This window comes from Talpa europaea, assembly GCF_964194135.1.
Source record: "Talpa europaea genome assembly, chromosome: 13".
Lineage (NCBI taxonomy): Eukaryota > Metazoa > Chordata > Mammalia > Eulipotyphla > Talpidae > Talpa > Talpa europaea.
This window is the reverse complement of record NC_140080.1, coordinates 1,399,135-1,425,305: the sequence shown is the minus strand read 5'-3', so window position 1 is coordinate 1,425,305 and position 26,171 is coordinate 1,399,135. Positions and strand designations below refer to the sequence as shown.

General features: G+C 51.4%; 1 protein-coding gene across 1 annotated transcript in view; it reads right to left on the bottom strand.

Moving 5' to 3' along the window:
• NFKB1 (nuclear factor kappa B subunit 1) overlaps positions 1–24,988 on the bottom strand; it is a gene marked incomplete at both ends in the record, with an annotated part of 65,391 nt that extends 40,403 nt beyond the window's left edge. The window contains 4 exons of the mRNA XM_084251980.1: positions 13,760–13,858; positions 17,531–17,571; positions 21,342–21,417; positions 24,950–24,988. Coding sequence (XP_084108106.1) covers positions 13,760–13,858; positions 17,531–17,571; positions 21,342–21,417; positions 24,950–24,988 — 255 coding nt within the window. The remainder of the gene's footprint in view (positions 1–13,759; positions 13,859–17,530; positions 17,572–21,341; positions 21,418–24,949) is intronic.
• Positions 24,989–26,171: the final 1,183 nt, after the last annotated feature.

Here is a 26,171-nt window from a genome sequence, read left to right as displayed (position 1 = left end):
CACATGCCCAGCGTGCTAAGACTGTTCTCCTGGCCCAGACACGCATCCCTGGGTCCATCTCCACCCGTCCCCAGAGCCGCTCCCTGCAGTCCTGGAATGGAGACCCCTGCTCCCCCACGCGACCCAAGTCAGCTGGTGGGTGCACCTCCTCCTGGCAAGGGGGCAGCCCAGCCACCTGCGGGCGCCCCCCTTCTGATACCTCCCGGCCACCTGAAGGGCCGGACCCCTCTGAGCTCCCCCCCCTTTCCTCCTGTCACCCTGGACTCTGCCTTCTGTTTTCTACTTTGATTTGGCCGAGTGGCCCCCGGACCTCGGGCACGAGACCTTGCCCCTTCTCATCGTCTCAGCGCTGCCTGCGCTCACCCCCAGGAGCCACCGGCTCTGCCCTCCGGGGTCTCACCTTCTGCAACCCCTCCACCCTGTGCCATCCTCCCACCCCAGGCCTCCTGGCATACCCAGGCCGCTAGTTTTCTGTTTCACTTTGTCCTGCGCTTGCCATGCCAAGAGGGGCGCTGGGCGCCTGCCTGCGTGAGCGCGCCGTGCCCTGGAGCCCACGCTGCTGCACGCAGCCTCGCCCCAGAGGCATCGGCTGGGGACCGAGGCTGCTGCACACCCCAGCGACGGCAAATACCGCTGCGGTCCATGTTACAGAACACGGAGCCTTTGGCGTGGCTTGATTTACGGCCTCAGGTTAGGCAGCTGCTAGTTCCACTTTCAGGCCTTCAGACAAACCCAGCTCCAGAAGGGCTCTGCCGCGCGCCCCGGGGCCCTTCCCACGCACGCACGTGCTCCTGAAGCACTGCCGCCCCGCCCGGGCTCAGGACAGGACAGCAGCGGGTGCCCTCCCACCCTCCCAGGCCGCCCGTTCTCGCCTCCCCTTCCCCACGCGCTTCATTCCAGGGGCATCGCCGTCCCCCACTCAGCCTCATGGCCCCTGTGTGGCTCGGAGCCCTCCCGCTGACTCTCCGCTGGGGCTGTTTTCTCTACCAGCCCTGAGTTTCCAATCTCCCTGGGCGCTCTCTGAGCACCAGGCTAGCTAATTCCTGTTCTTGTATCTCCGCCCGACAGCTGGCAGGTCCTTCGCTCTTTCACAGGGACATACTCTGCAGTCCTGGCCGGCGGCTGCGGGCTGTTACACGGCTGCATGTAAAACAAGGGCCCAGCGTAAAATGTGACCCGAGTTCAGATGGCGAAGGACGTGGCTTAATTCTTTTATAACACTGACAAGACGGACCCTGGAGGACAATGGCGCTTTCTAACTCGGGTATCTCCCCGGCCTCGGCGCAGGCCCAGTACCTCCCAAGTCTGCATTTGTTCAAAGTAACCACAGCGCTGGCCAGAGGAAGGGAAAAGACTCGGGCGGGCCCATCAGGCCCCTGTCTGGGACAGGACACGCCTTGGGGGGTCACCTGAGGGAAATATGAAACGTCCCAGCAGAGGCACAGCCAGGTAACACACGCCACACTCCTTGATCCGAGCACTTACCATCCCTTTTCCCTGAGAACAAGAACTCGGTCACAGACAGGTTGCAGAGATGCTGAAGCAGCTTTAACTTTCTGTGCTTGGGTGGAACTGAAGCCGGAACACAATTTCCCGACTGCGTGGGGGTGGCGGGGTGGCTCCTGTGAACTGGAAGCGGAGGAGACACGCAGCGGGCGGCCAGGGAGCCGGCACAGGCCTGGCGACTGCGACCCAGATGCACCTCGCCACCCGTGGGCCTCCAACCTCACGGCGGCGTCACCACGCTTCCATGCACAGAGCATGTGGGAGGGGACACTTGAGCTGACCCTGAGCTGTCATGCATATACAAGTGCGGCCCCAGGCTGGGAGCAGCCAGGAGGGAGGACAGCGGCTCCCGAGCTAGAGCAAGCCATGCTCATCAACGGCTCACAGCCCTTGGCCCGGGCAGCAGGTCTCCTCACTGGGGAACTGCCTGGAGGAACGGCTGGCTCCTGGTGGCACTGCCAGCCACTCTCAGCCCCCTGCAGCTCTCAACCCCCCCCCCATGCCCCCCCACAGCCTGCTGTGACCCTGGGTCACTTGCCCCTGGGCCTCTAAGTCCATCCTTGGTAGAATCACTGTCTACTGTCTAGAGTCTTCTAGCTCCAAAACTCTCAGATCCCTGCTCAAATGTGTAGGACACACAGACAACAGGCAAAGATCATACTTTTAAACTGAAAAAAGAAAAAAAAACAACAACAACAAAGTTTAAAATCGACAGATTTTCTGAGTTGGAAGGTATCTAACAGGCACACTCAATTTTAAGATCGTCAACATTGTAAATACACTTCACCACAATTACAAACTGAGAAAACACACAATCAACATTCAAGTTACCTGTTGCAACAGGGCCTCTGACAGCATGGAAATCAAAGTTCAGAGACAAGAAAAACCTTTATGTTAGGCAGAGATTTCAACTTTGGTCATTAAAACCTCATCGAGCTATCACGGCGTTTATTTTCAGTCAGTCTGAGCAGGGCGTGGTGGGCCGGGAGACCAGCCACTAAGACAAGTGCCTTTCCCGGGGGCAGCGGGGAGGGATGCTTCTCCCACTGCGGGGCGGGGGTGGGGGACACGACTCAAAGGACATCAGCAGGAATTTAATCTGCGAGGTTTTATAAGCTCTTTACAAAATGCATAAAAATAACTAGAAGGATGAGGCCACATGGAAGGTTTGAGTAAAGTATGTTCAAACTGTTTTCTTTGAAAATGGAAATACTGTTTGGAACATTGTATTAAAAGAGTTCTAAGGTCTCTCAACATGTTTTACTTTTATAAAATTTTACTGATTTACCCCCACTCCATAGTATTCAGGGCACAGTGTCACTTGGAGAGCCTTGTCACGTCACCCCACCTGAGTTCTGGTGGCCTCTCCACCAGATGCACCCCTACACCACCCCCTTCCCTTGCACCAACCACCATCTTTTTCACAGTCTAAGATTTATTTTTGTTAGCAGCAACAAACTATGAGATAATTAAGATATAATCTGACTCTGTGATACTCGAATTTACTTGGGATTAAATACCACTGCTTGCTTTCTTCAAAGGTATACAATTATCCTCATATTTTTTTGTTGTTGTTGAGAAAACCTATCACCTCCCTGAAACCCACTGGCTAGAGAAGTAATTAGACAATTTGGCTGTTAGTGGGTGAAAGTACTGAGGGGCCTCATTTTATGTAGAATTTACCTTCTCCCACAGTAAATACAGCTGCCTGTGCGTGAAGCTAGGCGCTCGGGAGAAAGACAATTAACTGCTCCTTTCTTCAGAAGGAAAGTACATAAGATAAAGCTTTTCAACTATTCTTCTGTGATTTCCTGTGGAAAACCCCTAGTAAATTAGGAGAATTACAAGTGAGTAGAACTGGGAAATTTTCTTTGTCTGATTTCTCACTGCCACTTTGTTGGTTAATTTACATCCCAGACACAGAGAGGAGGAAAGTCAGAATCACGCACTCGAAGTGTCAGACTGAGGTTAACCAGCACGCTGCACCATCTACACCCCCATGCCAGCCCTGGAAGCCGTTCATTCACATTACTGTTGGACATTTGTCAGAAAACTGTGACTTCCCTATGACCAAATATTGATTTTTCTGGTTATGATGTTATGATTCATTAAGAAAAAAAACCCTTTTAAAAAGAATTATGGAAAGGAATTTACAGACTCTAAGGCACCTTCCCTAACCAGCAGGCTAGCCTTCCTGACCGGCATCATCCAGTTACTGCTATGTTTGTGTTAAGGTAACACGTGACCAGCACCACATGACGCACGAGCACACGGCTCGTCGGGGCGACCGGCCTGCCTGAGGGGACCACGGCTAACAGGGCTGGAAGGCAGCACTCGAGGCGGCCAATCTCCCTGCGAGGTTGTGTCCCCAGAGGTCACTGAAGCTGCTCAGGAAGACCCCACAAATTCATTCCTTGGAAAAGCCAGGGGCAGAGCACCTGGCAGGGACTAGTGCACATGTGACCACATGCAGTTTACAGTGTATGCAGTAGGTGTGTCTAGATGCACACACACATACGTGCACACATATTCACACACCTGGAATGTTCTGGAAGCTGACTCAAGAAACTCACGTGCTTCTCTCTGGGAAACACACAGGCCTTCTCTGCATTATTTCAACTTTTTATTAAACGCAGGTGATAATTTGAAAACCAACAACAAACTAGTTCTTGCCTTAAAAACAAACAAACAACAACAACAAAAAAAACCCTGAAAGTTCTCCACAGAGGGCAAACAGGACCACACAATTTCTGGTGTCTCCAAAAGCCTCTACCCCGGGAGGGAAACTCACTGCTGTCTCTGCTTCCTCCCTGACTGGCAATGTCCACCCTCTGTGGTCCACACCCGGTGGCGCAGCAGACCCCCTCCCACGGCTGCACGTGCTCCAGGTGGAGCCGAGGACGGTCACTGATCCCACCACCCATACTCCCGGCCAGCGCCACCGCTGGGGGTGACCCGGCAGGGCCGGAGGCACCAACCAAGCCCCCCTGGCATCTGATGCAGCCCCCAGCCCCAGCTTGGAGCCCTACGCGGTGAGCCCGGCACTGGCCCGAGATGGCTACTTCTTCCTTTGGAATTTTCTGCCTTTTAACCCAATAAATTTCCATTTTTTCTTAGTTTTATTATAGTTGATATTTTTCTTACTTGCCATTAGAAGAATTCCAGTGGACAGAGAAACAGAAAACTCCCTTCACCCCAGGGAAGTCGGGTGACGGGCCTGCCATCTAGCTCGAGGGTCTCAGTGGAGACAGGGCACAGGCACAGGAGCGAGGGCAGGGATGGCAGCCTGGGGCCGGGACCCACGTATCAGTGGGTGGGGGGCAGGGGCCGCGCTTCTTGACAGGCCACTACTGTCCCAGCGTGTTCTGTTTCTGCTCCAGCTGCATCAGCGTAGTGCAAGGGCTGCTTCCAGGAAGACAATCCCCGCTACGCGTTGTGTCTGCCTTATTCCACGCAGGCATCACTGCAGGTGCTGGACGCAGAGCAGTGGGCGCAGCAGAATACAAGCCCCTGCGAAGGGCCCTATCAATGGACAGTGGCTGTGGGCTAAGCAGGGGCATGCTGGGAAAGCTCTGGGGGCTGCCCCCTGCCTGGACAGGGCCCTGAGTGTCCACTGCCCCAGTCCTGAGCCTGCACCCTCCAGCAGGTGTGCCAGTTCCATCTCCTCAGTGAGGAAGCCACGGTGTGGGGCGCTGGTGCCTGTGTGAGCAGCCTCCCCTGGAGGGGAGGGGCTTCTGCTGTGACCTGGAGCCCCACTCAGCTCCTGCAGGCTCCCCCGGGTGGCTGGTGAGTCTCTGATGTGACCCAGGGAAAAGCCTCACACAAAGCAATCTGTTCCTTCTCTTCATCAGACCTCTGCTCACTGGGTTGGTGTCTGGGACGAGACCCCAGACCTTTTCCATCAGGGAGCCCTGCACACGTGTCCTGGCGTGGCCTGGCCAGCTCCCATGGCAACGTTTACATTTTCAGAAACCCAGCAGGCCAGTTAATGCCACCCTGATGGCTTCAAAGGTGAACATGGGTGTGGAGGGAGAGAGCTGCATCAAGGAAATTGCAAAATGCTGTAAATCGGCATTTAGTTTTGCTTTTTTCCTGGAGAGTCTGTTAAACCTTTATTAATACAGCACTGTATTTAAAGTCCAATACCACTCAGGTATCACAGAATCACTTTCCCGAACATGATTCAGAACACTGGCACGACTCTACAGCTTCAAGATCTTCTCCTACTCCCTAGATACATCAGGAACCACCACCAGGAGATGCGACGATGTCTCTCCAAGCACATTAAGGGTCCAATGTGGCCATCACCCCACACTTGCATAAACGTCATGCCTTGACCCCTTAAAATGTGTTGAATAGTGCTCCTCAAAACTTGGGTTCCTAGAACCTCAGAATGTGTCCCTATTTCAACATGATGTTGTGATGGTTGCAGATGCAATAAGATGAGGTCTTCATGGATTACACTGGGCTCTATATTCAGAAACAAAGCAGCAGGGCAGTCAGACAGGACAGCTAAGGGACACGGCCCATGGAGCAGAGGCAGGAAGGCCATGGAGGGCAAGGCTTGTGGCAGCACCAGCGGCTGGAAGGGGCAAGAAGTCTGCCTCCCCAGAGCCCTCCAAGGACGCGTGGTCCTCCAACACTCTGACCGTGGACTTCCAGCTCAGGGCTTCTAAAGAACACATCTCTGCTGCTGTCCACCCCAGTGTGTGGTGACCGCCTCTGGCAGCTCTAGGAAACCAATGCAGGGGCCATGCCGACCAGCGTGTGCCCAGCCTGGGGGCACAGAAGGACAGCCAAATCCTCTCTGGCCTCCTGCTACCTGTCAGGTCTCGATAAGAGATCACGGGCGACATCTAAAAGCAAGCAAGCAGCTACTGACCCACCAGAAGGACACACGCCAACGGGGCGGAAACAACGCCAACAAGGACGTGCTGAGAACATCAGTGGTGTTCACGCTGGGCTGAGAATGCAGTGGCCAGGTTTCATGGAGATGCTAGAACTGCTCATTGGGAGCTGTGCTGACAGTGCTAACAGCCAGCGAGGCCACACTGGGCTGGATCTGTGGCTGGGGAGGCCTGTGTGGCTCCATGACTCCACAGCCGTCAGCAAAGCTGTCCCCCACACGCAGATCAGCATATCGGGGTTCACCTAGTATGCCTAAAGCAGAAGCAACCCTCATATGTGCCACACATGCAAGCACTCCGTGTGCTCCTGTCCCGTGAGGCAGACACAACTTACCCGTTACAGATGACGGCACTGAGGCTCCCCTGTGCCGAGTGGCACAGCTGGGGGGACGTCACACCCGTCCTGATGATTGCCATGCTGTGAACTAAGTGTGCCCATGGGTCCCCGGACCCCACCTGGAAGCTGAGGCGAGGCCCTGAGGCCCACAGCGCAGGCCCTTCCAGGATCAGGAGGCCCCGGGCTCGTCCCGCTGTCCAGTTTTCCCTCTGCCTGGGCTGTATTTCAGGAAGTTGTTTCAGATCTAGTTTTCCATTGATCATTCTTACCTCCACCATCTCCAATCTTGCTGTTAACTCATTCTTTGATCAACTCATTTCAGTGATTATGTTTTTAACTTGGAATCCCATCTTTTCCCAAACATTCGGTCACAATCAGTTTGCCACGTGGCACAGTCTTTACAGGTGTGGTTTCACGGTGGAATCGCAGTCCACTCCAAGGTTACACACAGTGCCCCTATGTGGCTGTGGCTCTGGTTGTCACCGTAAGACACGAGTCTCCGGAAGTCATAGCATCGGGGTGGGACCCCACACTGGCTGTGAGACACCGTGTGATGACTCAGGGTCAGCCTTTGGGTGAGACGCTGCTGGCCAATTCTGAGCTCACCAGGGTTGAGAGCCACAGATTCTGGGCTCTGTGAGTGGACAGGCCCTGAGTATTAAATGTAATGGTTCCCATGATGGCCGGGAGCTGAAATAACAGGCCAGACGGAAACCTCAGGCTGCATTCTGCTTCCTCACTTCCCTGAGGCCCATCTCCTCTCTCATCGGTGAGGATCCCGGGACCCCACAGTGGCTGTGAGGGAGAGACCATGACGGGCAGCACAGCGGCATTTCCCATAACCCTTCCTCGGGGGACGGAGCCAGAAGTCAAGGGGCATGTCTGAAACTCTGCACATGTCTCCTGTGAGACCCGTTATCCCTCAGGGGGGCAAATCCAGAGAAGGGAATTCTGACCTGGTACCCCCGGAGGGTGGGGAAGGGAGAACAAGGCCAGGGTAGTTGAGAGGCCCCCTCCAGGCCTGAATTCCTAGAGGGAGTGGAGCCCCAGGGCAGGCGCACTGAGGAGAGAAGCAGCCCCAGAGTGAGCAGGCCAGGACTGCCAGGAACAAAACGCCAAACTCTGCCCATTCAAGAGGCAGCTTCTCCTCGTTGCTTCTAAGGGGATTCAGTCTCTCAGCTGTGACCTGCGCACAGGCTGCCTCTAAGGAATGGCTTTTTTAGTTCACAATAGAGACTCTGAACACATTCAGGGAATGTAGAGGCCATTTGGAAAAGTCTAAAAGGCAGAATTTGGTTCTGGAGGCGAAATGCAAGTCTTCTGAGCCAGGGGAAGGAAAAATGACCTAGGACAGGACGCTGTGGTCACTCGGGGAAGTGGGGGCGGGCAGTGCCTGGAGCGGGCCTGATGCAGTGGTCGGTGGGTGTTTGTGACCTGACCCACAAATGGCTACCCTTCCCCTCCACCAGCGTCTCTTGTGCAGAGCATGAGAAAAAAGGGGGGGGCACCTGCACTGTTTGTGGGATTCTCCCCTCTTCCCACCTACCTGCCCCCAAGGTGAAGGGGCTTTCCTGGACTGTGTGTTGGACAAAATGCAGTGTCTGAACTCACTTAAAAGTGATGCAAAAAGCAAATACAATATTTTAAAAGTATAAAATGTGCAAATTTAAAAACAAAAAAATGCTTTTTAACTAGCTGCTGTCAAAAGCTAAGGTGACACGTACTGTACAGCATTAGTTCTTAATGAGGTTTGAAAATGTGGTAGAAAGTTACACTCGTCTCCCCAGAAAAAACGTGCCCCCACACACCAACTTCCACATGCGACGCCGGGAACCGGCAAAAGGGTTGCCTGCAGGGCAGGGGCGAGGCCCTCTGGCAGGGCACAGGGCACAAGCAGGAGGGGGCGGCCAGGGGTGCAGGGCTGAACGGAGCATTGGGGGAGAGCTCGCATCACTTCCTGGTGCTGCCTCATTGATTACGGGGCATGCCTGCCCTGCTCTTCTGAGTAACTGAGTCAGAGGAAAGACTGAAAGTAAGTATTCCAACCAGAGCCTTACAAAGGCAAACTGCCGGAATAGTTAAACAAGCCGGTGCAGGAAGGGGAGATTATGCAAATCCTCCTGTTCGCAAACGCCGCCCATCAGCCTGCTTTACTGGGCCTTAACAGAAATCTAACATTTAGGATTTTAAGTGACAGGCACCTGAGTGGTGACTAAGAAAAAAAAAACTCAACGGCGGGGGCGGGGGTGGTTGCTGACCCAACCTTTCTACACACTCCTGCTGTTCTACATCAAATGCCAGGAAAGAGAACACATGTGAGAAGCAGTTTCAGGAAAGGGGTGAGCAGCAGCGGTGGCGTCCCACATGGCCACTGCCACCCGCAGCACTCGGGGTCCAGCTAAAGACCACAGGCGCCTGCCCAGGAGGCGCTTCTATCTCAGGACACAGGTTGTTGCTGTGGGGTTCTGCCTGGCACAGAAGGGGCTGGGGGACAGGGTGGGGGTCACACTGGCTGGTGGCTTCCTGCCCGCTGGAGGACAATCAGAGAGCGCTTTCCAGGAGGCGGCTCCTCTTGTCCCCTTCCACCTCTGTGGAGAGGAAGGCAGTTTAGGTTTACAAAAAGTCTCAGGCACAACTTTCTGGAAAAGAGGGAAATGAGCCCCCCTGGCACCCCTGCTGAGTCATAGACAGGCAGGGACAAGCTCAGCCTGGGGGTGCCTGGGTTTTCCTGCCAGCCACTCCCATGAGGAGCCCAGGATAAAATGAGAATGGGGAAACCTGAATTGGACACTTCATAGGGCAATGGAGAAACCACTAAATATTTAACAAGGGGAAAGCGTCTTTAAGGAGACCCAAGAGATCGTCTTCATCCCTACTTTGCCCAGATTTGTCTGTGAATTTCATTTTCTTGCTGTGAATAAATGAATTTTATCTAGATGAGGCCTTCAGAGGCCTCAGTAGGATAGAAGGGGCACCATCCACTCCTCACAGAGCCCAGTTCCTCTCTTCTGTGCCCTGGAAAGGGGACCTCACGGGGAAAGAAAATTAGAGTTGAAACGAGCATTACTTTTCTTGCAAATGCCAGTATTTTTGATACCTAGTGACCTAGTAGAAACGATCGAAACTTCTCAGATAAAATGAAGGCGAGCTCAGAGTAGCAGCTGACCCAGGGCGGAGCAAGGACAGCGGTGGGGGTTGAGCGGGTGGCGGTGAATGAGCTGCGGGCTTTTCTCCCCCTCCTGCCATGGCCTCGACATGCCACCTGTGGTCTCACAGCCTCCGGGGCTGCATGGATGATGGGCCAAGGGGCGGGGTGCACACCTGTCATTGTGGATGCCTGTGCCTAGAAGGGAGGGATAAAGGCAGCAGTGGGGGCACAGGGAGGCCCATTCTGGGGGCGCCCACGACGATGATGCCGGAGAGAGGGAGAAGAGCGCGGACATGCATGGAGGCTAGGAGCCTCGGCCGGCCTAGCACGCCAGCCTCTCTGCCCGGTGCGCCTGTGTGCCTGGCTCCCCAAGAGAACATTAAGTGCCAGCAAAACCCACAGAGGGCTCCGGGCTCCCCTTCCCGTCTGCCGAGTGCACCGTGGCCCTGCCCATGGCTGCCTGCGCTGCAGTGAGCCCACATGTTGCGTCGGGACGGGGTAGGGGGCAGAGAGCGAGGCCGGGAGCACCTGCGCTAGAATGTGACCCTCTAGTAACACGTCGGTGGCTGCTGTATCCAATTTCAACGTTCCCTACACCTTGAAATATTTTATATAAGTAAACCAACTCTTTAGCAGGAATGTGAAGACTCACCAGATATAAGACTGAAAAACGAAATGGGGTTCTTTCTCCCTGGTCATGTGGAGCACATGGGGCACCAGGTGCCCCGCAGCCCAGGTGCTAGAAATAATCTCGACAAGGTGGGAGAGGCCTGGTCTGCGCAGCCTATCCAAGAGAGGGTTTCAGCACGAGACAAAATCCCAGGAGAGAATGGGGGCTCTGGGGAGCCTGCCCGCATTCGGTGATGTGACTCAGAGGAGCATGTTGGGCAACAGGGCAACCCAGGAGGGGTACGTGTTCACTAGCTCCACAGAGCAGTCTGGGGTCTTGGGTCTGCAGCACCCCAGCACAGCCAGTCCCCGTGGCTCTCAGGGTGACCCTGCCGCTGAGACAGCTTGGGCCCCTCCCCCACCACGGCTGGGGAGGGAGGAAGGAGAAGAGGAAGAGGCTGTGGGGAGGACAAGGCAGGGCCCCTAACATCTTCCTGTTCGCCTCAACAAATGCACTCGAGTCTCACGAACACTACTGCTTTCCACCAAATGTCAAAGTCTCCCGCTAGAGCTCCTGAAGGATTCTGGGGTGAATGGGGGTGCTCTCCAGCCAGCCTGCCCCCAGGAGAGGGTGAGGGGTCACAGGGGGTCTGCAGCTTCCCAGCCAGGAAGACACATCTCCACTTTCACTTTCTCTTCTGCCACAGCTCACAGCCAGAGGCAGCAGAACCTGTCCTCTCAGCTATCGTGGACTGTGTAGTCCAGGGTTTCCCTGCTCCTCCCTCGCTTTCCCCTCACTGCCCAGGCACACCGGCTCACGGGTTCTGGAAGACATTGTGACGATCTTGAAAATAAGAAGTAACCATCAATAATCACGAAAAGGTACCTATGTTTGCAAAATACTATACTTGGCGATTCCACAGTCTGGTGCCTCAGCTTTTTAGAGAAGAGTGCACAGAGGAGAAGGTTAGGTGTCCTGGACACTGCCTGGAGGCCAGAAATTTTCAAGCAGGTGATTTGCAGCTGGGGGCATGTGGCCATGTGTAGGGACATTCTGGCTGTCACAGTTGTGGGGTTGACCTCTACTGGGTAGGGACCAGGGAATCCCCAAAGAACTATGACATGCTGGAAAGGTTTTCTGGGCCCAGGTCTCCTTGGTGCAGGTTTGAGGGTCTCCCTGGCAGGGAGCTGCTATCCCAGACCAGATGCACAGTCGGGAACATGCTCTTGTTAGGGACACAGGGAGAGCGAGACCTTTTTCTATCCAAATTTTACAGAAAAAAAGGGATGGAAAAACTTTGGAAGCTGACAAACTTGCCCTCAACTACCCTCTGTGAACAGGCCTCTTACAGCGGCTGGGACAGCGGAAGGCGGGCTGGGAGCACTCAGCAACGAAGGCGTCACAGGCACCGGGGCGGTGACAGAGCCAAGGCCAGGCCGTCACAGTGACCCATTGCACACACTTGCTTGCAGACCTCACGCCCGTTCGTTGTTTGTAAGTCTGCACGTCCCGCTTAGGATTAAACTCCTTGATACAGAAACTAGGACTTGAGAGGGACGTCTAATGTCTCTTAGGCTGTTTCATTTCTCAACTCTTCTGCACACACAAGGGAGTCGTTCCTCCAAGGAGGTGTGTGAAGACTGAGTGTAAAGGGATATATTAAATTTTTTATTAGGCAGTAAATTCACAACAGAGTTAAAGCCATGTGTTGCTATCAGGAATTTTCACTTAGCCCCAAAAGTCAGAGCGATAGAAGGAAACATTTCATGAAAATACCAAAATTTGTTTCTCATATTTAGCCAGTCCCAAAAAAATCCTCCCAGTTTCCCCCTTAATGTGAATCCTGCAGTCCCTGTCACTGGCGTGAGGCTGGTAACACACACACACTCACGCAGAGGACACCCAGAAGGAGGTCAAGGATCATGGACGTGACGCCCTGAAGCCGGGTGGGCGCTGCCTGCTCCCCAAGCATACTGGACGTGTGACTCTCTGCCTGCTCACCGCAGTCCTCCCCTGTGCCTGCCCCAGCACCCCAGGTGGACAGGAGCCACGTTGCGGCTCACCGGGCAGCAGTGGACATAGGTTAAGGACCCCACATTCTATATGTGGGGCTGAGCCTGGGGTCCTCACAGGCTTTATTGTGGGAGGAGGCTCAGGGGAGACGCCGGGGGCACTTGACAAGTCTCTGGAGCTTAACAGATGCTCACCCACTTCTTCACTGAGCTCTCTCCTTGTCCAGACCCTGGGGCTCGAGCCATGGGTGCTGCAGCCCTTACAGGGGGCCCCACCTGGGATACAGGAGTCGCTCCACACCCTGCACCCTGCTACTGTGGGGACATCTCACCCCAGAGCTAAGGAGCACATCACAGCACAGAGTCTGGTTTGGAACAGGGGGAAGAATTAGAAAGGCCTGGGCCCAGAGGAGCTGAGCAGCGAGAAGAGACAGGACACCTGTCCTGGAGGAATCCTTGGCCACCTGCTGCCCACACCATTGACAGAAACAGAGGCGGGGCCTGAGGCGCCTGCCCTGAGGGCCCCACACCCTGCTGGGAGCTGAGCTGATGCTCCATTGCCAAAGCCTTGAACTACTAGGCTGAAACCAATTTTTACAAAGGACTAAACACACTGCCAACTGTTTTGTGTATTACACAATCAATCAGCCTAGAAGATGAGACCATGTACTACAAAAATGAAGAACGCAAGTTAACATAAAGAAACTCATTCTCAAGCAGCAAACAGAAAAGGGCCTGAAATGTGGAAAAGGCTGGACCAGACGCAGGGCTCAGAGGCCCCAGATGCCCCCCGGCAGGGGGCCAAACACACAATGCCCTGAGTCCCCGGAGACCCTGCCTTTCACATGTCAGGGTCCTGAGGCGCGGGATGCCCCATCGAGGAGTCTGGGTCTGAAGCCACCCCTCAGAGGCCCCACACTCAGAGCTCTGGCTCCTGTGTCCTAAGCCTCTGGAGCTGAGATCACACACTTGTTTCAAAGTCTTAAACATTCAGGAAGGAAACAATTAAGAAAAAAAACATCTTTAAGATGACCAAGGCAGTACAGTTGGCTAATGTTGAAATAATTTCTACTAAATGGAGATACTAGGTTTTCAAATCCGTGCCTTCTTATTTCTATTTAAACATTATAAACACCACGTGAAAGCTTCAGCTCTGGGGTAACGGCAAACGAAATTGCTTTGAAGCTGCCCCTTGCTCCTCCGCTCTCAAGCTAACACGTGGGCACGCCAGGAACCTACTTTGACTTGAGGGTAGGACTTCTTGTTCTTTTCACTGGAGGCGCCGGGGAGTCCGCCGTGCGATGGGCCTTCACACACATAACGGAAACGGAATCCTCTCTGCAAAGGGGAACAGAGGACCAGCATGTCTGAGAAACACTAAAACCTGCACGGACATAGTTACACACACCCTGGAAACGCTCATGTGTGCTGGGTGGGAGGAACAGCTCACAGTCACTGAGGCCCCAAGTGAGGACACTTTCCCTCAGTCCCCCTTGTCTTAGCATTATGCCAGCTGACGCCGTGCAGGGAGGTGCAGCTTTCGGCCCTGCGCGACCTCAGCCGCATCACCTGTGAGTGGGGCTGGGGCTCAGGTGGTGGACCAGACGTGCTCTAGCGAGCAGAGACTCAGCTTCTTGTCTCAAATTCCTGCTACAACGCTCTGAACTTGACCATGATACTCAGCGTCATGCTTCTTTGGCTCTCACTTAAAGGAATTTCATCTGCTCTCACCAGTGGGTACAGAAGGGAATATGGAACCATCAGCATTTCAAGATGCAGCTATGCTGGAACCCACATATGGCTGGCTGCTCTCCACAGTTCAGAAGATAAGATCTTTGATTATATGACTAGTGATATTGCCAAGCTCGGCTGGCGATATTAACTGAATGAGCACCACACCAGATGGCCCCTTTAAATATTGTTTCTCAAGAACCCTGCAGATGCACTAAGTCAAAGAGGACTTAGCTGGAGGTCTCTTGAGAGCGGCTGTGGGCTGATAAACACCTAAATGCCATGTCCGTAAGCACACACATGACCGCAGCTGACTGGACTCTCTTTACAGTCTACGCTAGTCCTGGCTTTTCATGATGGACAAAGTTAACAATTACAAGTGGACATATAAAACAAGGACAGCTGTGAGGAAGGGCCTCATCACCCCATCACAAGGGGCCGTAGGTGGACCTCCTGACAGTGTCAGCCAGCTGTGGAGCCTGAGTATAATCACACAGGTCACCTAACCAGGCACTTTTTTCATGTCTCTAACTCACCCTCTGGTGAAAAGAATGGGCGAGGTGCCGCAGGGAACGTGCCCTCCTCTTTTACTTGTAACTGTGGGACCCCATGCTCACAGCTGCGGAGCAGGATGACCAGGCTCCTGGGCCCACCCTGCCTGTGCTCCCTTTCCCGCGTCTCACAGGGTCTCAGTGGCCTTGGGTCACATGTCCCCCCAAGCACCTGGAACTGTCCCCACAGTTCCAAGAACTCTCTGATTTCCAAAAGGGTCAGCTCCAGGGCAGGTTTTGTGGGTTGAGCACAGCCTGAAGTCAGCAGGTGCCCACGGGGTGTGCGGGGCCTGCAGCATGTGGCCCATCACCGAAGTGGGGCCTGAAACACGCTGCACACAAGCCCAGGGTTCAGAACCAGATCCAGGAGCGCCTGAGGGGAGTCAGGGGTCATGTAGGGCAATTCTCTATTCTCCTCCTCACAAAATTCAAAATACAAATTACGTCACAAATTCAGCCCCCTACCTTTTGTAGACAAAGGTTATTTGCTTATTTTCAATAATTACGTGAAATTTCTAACAGTGCGAGCAGCGAGGAGCCCAGCAGTGGCTAACCAGAAAGGCAGAGGCTGACTTAATGGCTTTCAAGTCAAGCACAAAGTCAGCGCTTCACTAGCGCTACATGGTGAACACGGAATAAGAATAAACAGAACTGGATACTCTAAAGATTACTAAACCAGCTGTGACTCATCCCCACACAGCTGGGGAGCACCGTGGCCAGGAGACCCTGAAGAAAAAAGAATGTTTTCTAGTTGTCATTTCTGAAAAATTAGTGAAGCAAACCTTTATCTCTAATCAAAAAATTCCTTTTCGACAGTTGACAAAATATATCCATGCAGACTTCCCCATCTCACTGGGAATGGTGTCCAGGAGAACACAGTGAAGAGATGTGTCTAAAAGCTTGCTTTGAGTTTATTGGTCAAGGTTCTGTGAGAGTTTCTAAAGTTCAATGCAAAGGAATTTTTACCCGGAGAATGGAAATTTATTATTATTTTAGGAAGGTAGGATGTTTTCAAGTGCATAGTTTGGATGGGTTTTTGTTCTGAATTTTTGAGATGAAAGGTTTGCCAGTCCTCAGATACTCATCTCAGTAACTCCATCTGCTTAAAATGAGTCATCAACCTCAAAGGCTAAGGCATGGGTCAGAAAGTCTGACTTACACACAACCCTCTTACTTTCACTCAAGTTGCACACCAAAGTAACATCAGGTGGCAGACAAATACACTTTCTATCAGGTGAGTTTTCAAGACCTCCACTTGTAGTGACCTAAATCTGAATTGATGCTATGCAGCCCTCGGGTAACTCACAGGTGGCCTTGTGGCACCTGGACCGTGCAGGAGACACGCACTGAGCAGCTGTGACTGCAGCATGGCCTTGACGCTGGGTGTTAAGATGCATGTTGTGTCCAGGATGCAGATTTTAGCTGATTTCTCAGCTAAAATGTAACATTTCTCACGTTACACACTAGAAAAGCACCCACGACGCCAGGCAGCTGTGTGGACGTCTAGGGGTGTCCCTCCGCCGGGAGGGCCTGGGGAGAAGTGACGGCCCAGGAAGGCTCTGCCTCTGGGAGGTCACCCGGGGCTGTGCTGTGAGCCACTCGTGAGTCACCAGAACAATCCCCTCAAGGCTCACGGGGCACTTCTGTTCCCCCATCAAAAACTGTTATCTTATTTCAGACTCATAAGGGTAGTTTGTTTGGTCATAGCTGTGTCATCTACAGCCTTCAGATGCCGGCCAAACCCAACATGTACATAACGCCTTGGCTATAGTGCCCACAGTGGTGTCTTGACATAGTTCTAGACACAGTTGCATTTGTTAAGTGTCACAGTGTCAGTGTCACGCTCCCTCAGACAGCCACTAAGAAGCACATTCAGCAAAGGTACCAGGTACTGTGACTGCAAGAAGCAAACCAGCTCCCTCCTCATCATGCAAACATGGTCAGCACGCCAGTCGGAACTGTGCGGACATTGTCCTCATTCAGCGGAGGACTACACCACAACCTCCACTCCTGATGACGGAGTCCCCTACGGGCAAATGATTCACACTCTTGTTCCCCTCTTTTGGACACCATCCCATCTGATTTTCAATCATCTCCCTCCACAGAGCTGGGGCAGGAGGGGGGCCGCTGCAAGTCCAGGCACTGCAAGAGCATCCTGTGGTGTGGGGCCGAGCCTGAGCCAGGGCCAGCTTCCCTCCTGGCTTCAGCAAGGCCGGCTCTCAAGTTAACACCAGAGGGAAGAGAACTCCAGAGTCCCTTAGCTTCTTTTATTCCCACCAGCACTTCTAGAATCTCAGGTTACAGGTGTAAAGTCGGGGCACAGAAGGCTGGTGCCCCCAGGGAAGGAGATGGGCTGTGTACCCTGTGAGTGGGCAGACACATCTATGGGTGGACCCCGTGTCGCTGCTGGCTTATACATCAAAGTGGGCAGGGCAAACCCCCGCCCTTCCTGGGGGAATCAGAGAAGCTTGCTGCTGACACCGCAGGATACTAAGCATCTATAACTAACTGAAGTTCTCCACAACCATTTCTGTGGCTCAAGGGAGTTTGTTGAATGACAAACAGAAATGTCAGGTGGGCAAATAAAGTTGTTACATAATTTGGCAGGTTGTCAACGTTCTAGATAAGCTACTTCCTATTCATCATTTTCTGTGGTACTTGAGATATTACTGTGTGACAGATGGATCTAACATTTAACAAGCAAATCCCACCCCTTGAACCTTCTTACCTGTTTAGGTTGCTCTAATATTTGAAGGTATGGGCCATCTGCTAAAAACAACAAACAAAAACCAAAAAAAACCTGTGAGGCTTCTCAAATTTGGTATCAGATATAAAGCAAGTAAAAAGAAATATGAAATTCAGTTTTCAAATAGAGATTTCAAATTTACGTTTTAGCTAATATTCCACAAAGTGTAGTTTATCTTCCTCGCTTGAACATGAATTGTCTCCTTACTTGAGCCGTGGTTTCACACCTTCAGACAACACAAGGCATCAGTGTGGGGGTGGGGGTGGGCATGCCAGGCCTCCTGCAGAGGGCCACTGTGGGGCAGGGTTCAGAAGGCACCGGCCTGCACGGCCATGTCTGCAAACAAAGCGTCTTAAAAACACAACCGTAGCTTTAAGGCAGCACCCACTTCCTGGGCACAGTGACTTGTTCTTTGGCCTTCAATAGACACTGACTTCCATATCAAAAGGAGGCACCTAGTGTGGCAGTGTGAGAGACTGGGCAGTGCTGCAGGCACTTCTGGGGCTGTCCTGGAGCCCAGTGCGGGTGCCTTTCCTCACTTGGGCCCGCACGGACCGCCTACATTCCCAACAGCTAGTTCCTCTGTTCCCAAAGGTGATTGTACTAGCAGACACATAGCCTTCATTTTAATTAATCCATAGCACTTGATGTTGGTATATAATTTTTGAACACCATGCTCACATAAACTGTTCAAAAGTAACACAAGCATTGTATAAAATCCTGAAAATAATTTAATTGAATTATATGTCAATCAAACTATTATAAATGCATAAAGAAAACTGGAAGCTTATTCCATACCACAACTATATCTGACTTTGGAACTGCAAAGGAAAATCAGAACCTGTAACAGTATAAATACAAATTTGTTTAGTATGAAAAAGTCCCCAAGCTCCCCAGCTGGTATGTATGTCAACAGCGTCACAACCCTGAGCTCTGTGACAAATAAAGGCATATGGTGTTTCTCATGTTGGATACAAAAAAAGAGATTCTAAGAGCATCTTCTGTCTTTACTTTCTCCAGCCAGAAATTCTAGACCTATTCCCTTGGATGAATACATTTGTGAAAAAGAGCTTAATCTTCAGGTTGAAATTAAAAATGTACTATAACTTAAGGTTGTACTTAAGGCTGTACTTTATTTTTTTTTAAAGATTTTTTTATGCATACAAGAGCTCGGGTACAGGCCAGAGATGCAGGGGGTGAGAGGATTCATCAGAGACAGAGTGGGGAACAGAACAGGCAGATTGACCGAGTACACTGCTGAGGGGAGCAGCAGGCGAGTCAGGAGAGGTCTGATGTGCCATGTGGGTAGCTCGCTGGCTGGGGATCGAACTCGTGCTACAGAGACTGTGGACAGCTTCATCGGTTGCGTCCGAACACCTTGCGCCACCAGAGAGGCCCTAGGCCATACTTATTTTTAATCTTTTCCATACTATGATGAATAAGGATAAGGCTAGAGTGCACAATAATATAGTAAATTCTGTTTATAACTCAAGGACTTTATAAGGATGAAAAAATGACTGAATTTCAAGTGAAAAATGTACAAGAAAGAAAAAACAAGCAGAAATTAGCCAAAAGAATATAATTCAGTTAAAGTATATCCTCTTTGTCTGTGGAAAATTCATTCCTGGATATTTTAAACTTTTTAAGAAAGAAAATTGTAACTTAACCCCTCTCCCACAAAGGGCAAGAACTTAATGTTTGGTAAAAAAAAAAAAAACTAAGCAGACACACAATTTTTTCACACCACACATAGTCTATATGGCAATGTAACGAACATGGGAATAAAACATTCCACCTGACATGCTAAGAGCTCATGAAGAAGAACAACATCTGACAGGCATGTTCATGTAGCAAGGAAAATGCTGGCAACACATTTACGTTAAATTTCAAGGTCCTTGTTTCCTTACAGCTCTTCTAGAAATGCTTTAAGTTTTGCTATTTTTGCTGCATGATTTAATTTCCTTTGAATGTGTGAGAAACTAAGGTTTGGGAATTTTTTTAGTGGAATGGGGCCATTTGTCTCTTTTACGAGGCACACACAAAAGTTCTATCAACTAGAAAGATTTGAGATGTAGGTGTTTGTTTGAAAGCCAATTTTCTTTTGGTGACTGTTTCTCTCCTGCTATACAGAAGCATTTAAACTCGTGGGTAATGTTACCCTACACCTAACGGCTATGCCATTTACCACACTGCTTTCAATGGCAGCACTGCTAGTGGCTTTAGGCTTCAAGAAATGCAGGTGAAAGTCACTAGTTAATATGGGAACCTCTCTACCCTGTGAACTGTGAACAGAAAGTTCAGGGCTCTCAGATTATTAAAGCCAGACCATGCCAGAGTGACGACTCTTATTGATAAAGACAATGAGATAATACCAACTGGAAGATACATTTTTGAGGCATGATTTTTAAGGTTTTTCTAATGTGGCAAAATAATTTCTACATGAAGTCCTGACCACAGACTGTTTGCTGATATGTCCTCCTGACAGCCTTATTTCTAGTTCCACAAACTGGATGAAATAAAAACGTGAAGAACAGTGTCTGCCTCAGACACTTTGCAGTTTGGCAGTAATGATACATTAAATGGAAAAGTATGGATATTCTGAGGACAGAACCAATAAAGCATTAATACTAAGAAAAATACTTTGAACCCCAGAATAAAAAAGTTCACAGGAAACACAGAGGCTACAAAGATATGCCCTTGATGACAGGAAACCGACTGAGAGCGCAAATCGGACGACCCTTCGAGAGATGTCAGATACGGTGGCCTACAAACACGCCTGCAGGCCATGGAGAAGGTGCTGTGGCAACACAACCCGTCTCGTGAGGCTAGGGGTGGCGTGGGGGGTTACGTTTTCCCTCCACAGACAACCAGAAATAGAAAAATGCAGAAAAACATCCTGATCTAAAAAAAAAAAAAAATTGTAAATACTAAACTTACAATAACCAATTTAAATTAAAATATGGCACGAGTGGCTAAAGTCTCCCACGTGAAGACAAATGCATACGCTGCCTCTGAGCGTCCCTGATACCCATGGTGACGTAAGGGGCACATCGAAGAGCCACCCCACCCCCAGGCTCACACACCCACAGGTGCCAAAGACACTACGTGAATGATTTTTTACATCACTCATATGAGATTAAACCATTTATGGAAGGGGGTAATCAATACAGTCACCATAAAAGAAGGTTTATTATGACTTTTACCCAAGTGGTCAGAATGCAAAGCTAAAAATATTTAACTTCTTTTTCACATCCACACATCTCTGCCTATTGCATCATTGTCTTAATCACACTTTAAAAAACACATGCGCCCCAGTTCCGCGTGCCTGCCTATGCAGAGTCCAAGCTCATCTTCTGTGTTTCGCTCCTAGTTAGCATGCGGGCTGCCCAGCTGAGCACTGAGCGTTTTTTGAAGGTTTTTCTAGTGGGGTGAGTTCTGTGGATTTTGTGTACTTGTTTTCCCGCTGCCTGATACACTGGCTCGCACACAGTAGGTGCTCAAGTGAAGGTGTGGAGACTGCGTCGCGTGTATCTGGGACAAAGCAGAGCAGAGGTAGAAAGGAGAGAGAACGAGACTCAGACGCCAGTAGCTGGACAAGCCATGCATGCTGGGGGCACAATATTCTTGCACAAGCACAGCTGCAGCAAGTGTGTTGAGAGATTGGTTTTTAACACATAAATAACCTTTCCTTTCCAGGTCAATCTCTGACTCTCCAGAAGGGACTATTAGCAAATCCTGAATTTTAAAAAGTGAAAGCAAAACAGCAGGGCAGCGGGGTGAGACATTTCCTTACCTGTCGGCAAAGCCATCTCTGGCTGAAATAATTCTGGGTTAAACATTGTATGATTCAATGATTCCAAATGAAACAACTGCAAAAAAAAAAAAAAAGAAAAAGAAAATTGAAAGATTTCCATCACTATTTTTCCAAGGTTGTATTAAAAATTTGACATTGGAACACTTTCAACACAACTACAGGAACAAATGCTAAAGTCAACACCTAGAATCTGAAAATATTTCAACTCAGGATTTTAAACCCCCTTTGTGATAGTGAGCCACGTTCTCCTGTGTGTACAGCAGGACTGGGCTGGCGTGTGAGGACGACAACCCAGTTATAAAGGCCTTCAGGACCAGCTGAGCCAGCTTGCCTGTCTCCTCATGGCCAAGGGGATGCTTATCACATGGGGGAGATGGAATCAGTATTTGCTGAATGAATGATTTGAAGCGTGTACTCTTAGAAATACATGCATAAGAAACAATCCGAGAAATCAGTATTTCTTCTATGGTGGCAAAAGAACTTAAAAGTTCTCAGCAGAAAGAACTGGACAGCAGCTCCAGAATAATCTACAGGAAAACTGAAGACATGACGCACGGCCCCAGAGCGCTGTGCTCTTCCCTTCTCGCCTTTATTTGCCTGGCGCGATGCAAAGCATCTGGAATTAGTGGGCTCGCAGGCTCGCTCAGGTCACCCCCCGTCCTGACCCCAGTGACGAGCAGGGAGCGGTTCTGCAGGTGTTCTTCAGGGGAAGATACAGGTGGGGAGGCTGCCCTGGAAAGAGGGCTCAGGATTCTGAGCAGCAGGAGATGTGACCGTGAAGAGCTGAGTGATGGGTGCCAAGGAATGTGGGCAGCCTAACAGGTCAGGAAGGCAAGGAAACGGAAGCTTCTACAAGGAAAGCAGTCCTGCCAACACCTTGACTTTTGACTCCTGACCTTCAGATTGCACGGAGATAAGCATGTGTCGTGGTGACCTACCAGGGCAGAGATGGAAGACTAACGCGTGGGCACTACTACACCCGAAGGAATGCGATCCTGGCCTGTGAGGTACTGATGATTAATTATCCCAAGAGAAAATGTTTCTCTCCACTTGGTTCACTCGGGATTCTGGATCCCTCTGTGTGAGTTTGGTATTTGTTTCCACCTGCGTAGATCAACTGTATGAGATACCCGTGGGCAGCACAACATCCATCTTTCTCTTCACACGACACACTAGCTAGTTACAAGCGTGCCAAGGCTGTGTTAAAAAAGCCACAGTATTATAGCGCACACTTTTTCTTTATTGGCATGTAAGGGGGTTCCTGGATACCCAAGGCCCCGGTGCACTCAGATCAGGAGTAAGCAGCACAGGATCGCACTGTAGCTTCCATCTAGTTGGGTGTGTAGATTCTCAAGTGAGGGGCAATAAAAGCGCCCGCTCCCTGCTGAAGGGTAAAGTTCATCTACAGTGCTTGCTGTTTGCTGAAAAGGAAACAGGGATGAAAATGGATGAATGTGAGAACATCCCCCCTGCTTCCAGAGAACATTCTCAGGGCAGACCCTCCCCACAGGACAGCCTGCGTGCACAGGTCAGGGGCGAGGAGCCCAGGGCACGCAGACACACGGGGTCTTGAGGCACAAGCAGGTGTCGGGACACAAAGGCTACCAGCTTGAGACGAGAAGGAAGCCCAAACTTCAAGGACCTCGCCCCTCAAAAGGTAACTATCAGAACAAGCCGCTGACGCTCACAAATGCCCACATGAGACACACTTTCGAGACGAGTGTTTTCAGCAGGCTGACTCTCTCCGGGCACCGGGACCATCGCAGGCTGATAAGGCTTCCTGTGCACAGACAGGAAAGCATGGTCTCAGCCCAGGCGACACCCCAGTGCCACGCCTGTGCCTTCACCACCAGGGACAGCACATTAAAAGCGAAAGGTAAGACACGGGCTTTGATAATACGAGCAGCCAAATGCCTTTCCTGCAGTAATCAAAGAAAATGTCCCTAGACTCCGCCTCTCCCAACATTTTTACCATGAACTTCAGAAGGAACACCTGAAGGAGGAAAGCAGGGCGAGGTCACTTCCTAAGTTCTCAGAGCTGCACCAGCGCAAAGCACCCACAGCTCCTCTACTGAGAGAAGCCATGTTGGACCCTGTAGAAGTATTTCACTTTTGTTTTTCTCTTTCGGGCTGATATTTGCATGCACAAATCTGGGAAATCCATGGTGAAGGGGGTTGGCTGAAGCTCTGATTGTGACATGATTATGAATCTTGCACAGCTGTCCTGGGTGTCCCCCTTCCCCACCCTTCTAGCCCAGTACAGGGACCTGCCAAGTGTTGGCATCCACAGCCTTCCTGTGGAAAGTCCTCTCTGACTCTGCTCTCCCCAGGCAGCACGGGGGTGCCTGCCCCAGCTCTCCCCGAGGCCACACAGGCTGCTCAGGGCTCTGTCCTGCCAGGAGAACAGCAGTTCCTGAAATGAGGGTCCCTGCACCACCCACTGTTTCACCTCTAACACAGCCAGTGTTCGGCTACGTAGCCAGGCCTAGCAGTAGTGGTCAGTGACAAAATCTCTGTGTTTTAAATATTTCCTAAGAGTCATTTCATTGCCATTTATTGCCATTGGTCATTTACTCTGTATAATATAAGTATTAGGCATACACGTGTATCTATGCAGAAAGAGACGCAAAATGTTACTCACCACCAAGGCATTGTTGGACTAGTCAACATTTCCACAGACTTGAAAGTTTTCAAAGTGCAAGCGAGGCAAGGCACAGGCATCCCCTCAATACCATCACCATATTTATAAAGAACAGGTTTATGGTCTAAAAGCACATTCACTGCCCAGGAAGTCCCTTCACCACCCCCGTGAGGGTGGGGGTGGGGCAGCATTCCCCGTTGCAAATGAGAAAAGCCTTGGGGTGGGGTGAGCAATCCCTCCCTGCCAGAGCCCCTCAGTGACAGGTGGCACTTACAGAAAGATCTTCAACTTCTGAGCCCAAAGGTCTTTTCACGACACCAACCCACCTCCTGATTCAATAAACTTTAGGTGTTATTTTATGTTCCTTCCTCTCCCCCAAAATGTTCAAGTCCCAGCTGCTAGTGGCTGTGAACATGACCTTAGAAAAAGGGTCTGTGCAGAGGGGTCAGGACGAGGCCACACTGAAGCTGGACCCTAAGTGCAATGACTGGGAGAACAGGGGAGATGCAGGAGCACAGCTGACACGCAAGGGAGAGGCCGGGGGCCTGCGGGTGCTGAGGCCGCGGGCCAGGGACTGGCCGTGACTGGACAGCAGCACAAGCTCCTTCAGAACATCCACAGGAGAACGTGCCTGCCCTGTCCTCATCTTGACCTTGGACCTCCAGCCTCCAGAACTGTGAGAAACAGCCAGCCCCAGGAAGCCGGCACGGGGCTGTGGGCACAGGAGACCCTCACGGAATGGTAGGTGTGAGAAGAGCTTTTAAGTCACCCGTTTGGCTGCCGTGTCCCCCCACCCTGTACAGAGGGGCGGGGAAATGACAAACATTTTAAAAGATATTCTCCCTGCCCCAATTTTAGAGTTTTCCCGATAATCACTCTTATTGCCTGTGTATTTTGAAGTGTGACCACAATGACATAAACTGGCAAATGGGATCGTAACACTTACTTGCTCGTGGCCCCCCAGATACGGGTCGTCTTCTGCCATTCTGGAGCTGCACATCAAAACAAAACAAAGCAAAACTGTTAAGACTGGCATGAAGCTTAAAAACGCCGTAATGCAGGGTACACGGGGATACTCCCTGGGGTGAACATGACCCCGCGTCAGAGACGAAGGGGTCAGTCAGGGTGTTACTCCTCTAGAATCTACACCCAACGGCAGGAAGATCACATGATCACGGAATCACATTTCTCGCAAGCGCCTGAGTCCCAGAGCTCAGGACAACGGACCATTTTCTGGACAAAGCCACATACATCCGGATCGCCGAGGCTTCCTTCCATCACCTCTGGACGTCCAGGGTTAAGACCCTCAGCTTCTCGCGGGCAGCGCCGCCCGGCCTGTCTGGGCCCACCTGGAGCTGCTTCCGGGCTCTCCACTGGTGACTCCAGCTGAGCGGCCAAGGGGGCCATTCTGGCGGGAAGGGCCGGCCCCCTCCGCACGACTGGGGAGAACGCTAACGCGCTCTGCCCTCCGGCACCTCTGGCCATTTCTCCAGGGTCAGAGTGGCGCAGAAACACTGCAGCGTCTCCATAGTGGGAGCTCGCGCTATCAGGCTGCGGCATCAGATTTAATCAGCCCCAGTCAGAGCAAGGCCTGCGGCTAGCGCGCCGCCTTCCAGGGGCCCGGGAGAGCCAAGCCCCACAGGCCAGATAAAAACAGTATCTAAGTCACAGATCATTTTGGATTTCCTTGAGAAACATCCTTACTCTTTTAAATAAGGGTTAATTTTATTTAAATTTACTTAAACGGTAGATACAGCACATTAAAAACTAGAAGACTGGAAAAAAGAACAAGGCTGACAGTGAACATTAACTCCTGAGCCACCCCTCTCTTTCCTTTGCCCCAGTGAGCTAGTACACAGTGCTGGGGCTCTTCTGGCGGCTGGGAAGAGCCCACGGGCGCCTTTTCAACAGACTGGGCGCACCTTGGGGCCACTGTCACCGCGCTGCTCTTCAAGGTGACACGCTGGTTGTGGCCACCGGCTCCCCTGGTTCCCCCTTCGTGGTCTTTCTCCAGCAGCGTGTGTGCCCCCGTCACAGCTCTGGTCGCACTGAACACAGCTGTGCACGTGGTGAACACAGCTGCACCTTAGCAGGCGCAGGGCAGGGCGTACACAGTCCTCTGGGCACTAGGGAACCGGGGCCCCGTATGACTTCGAGGCAAAGTTGGC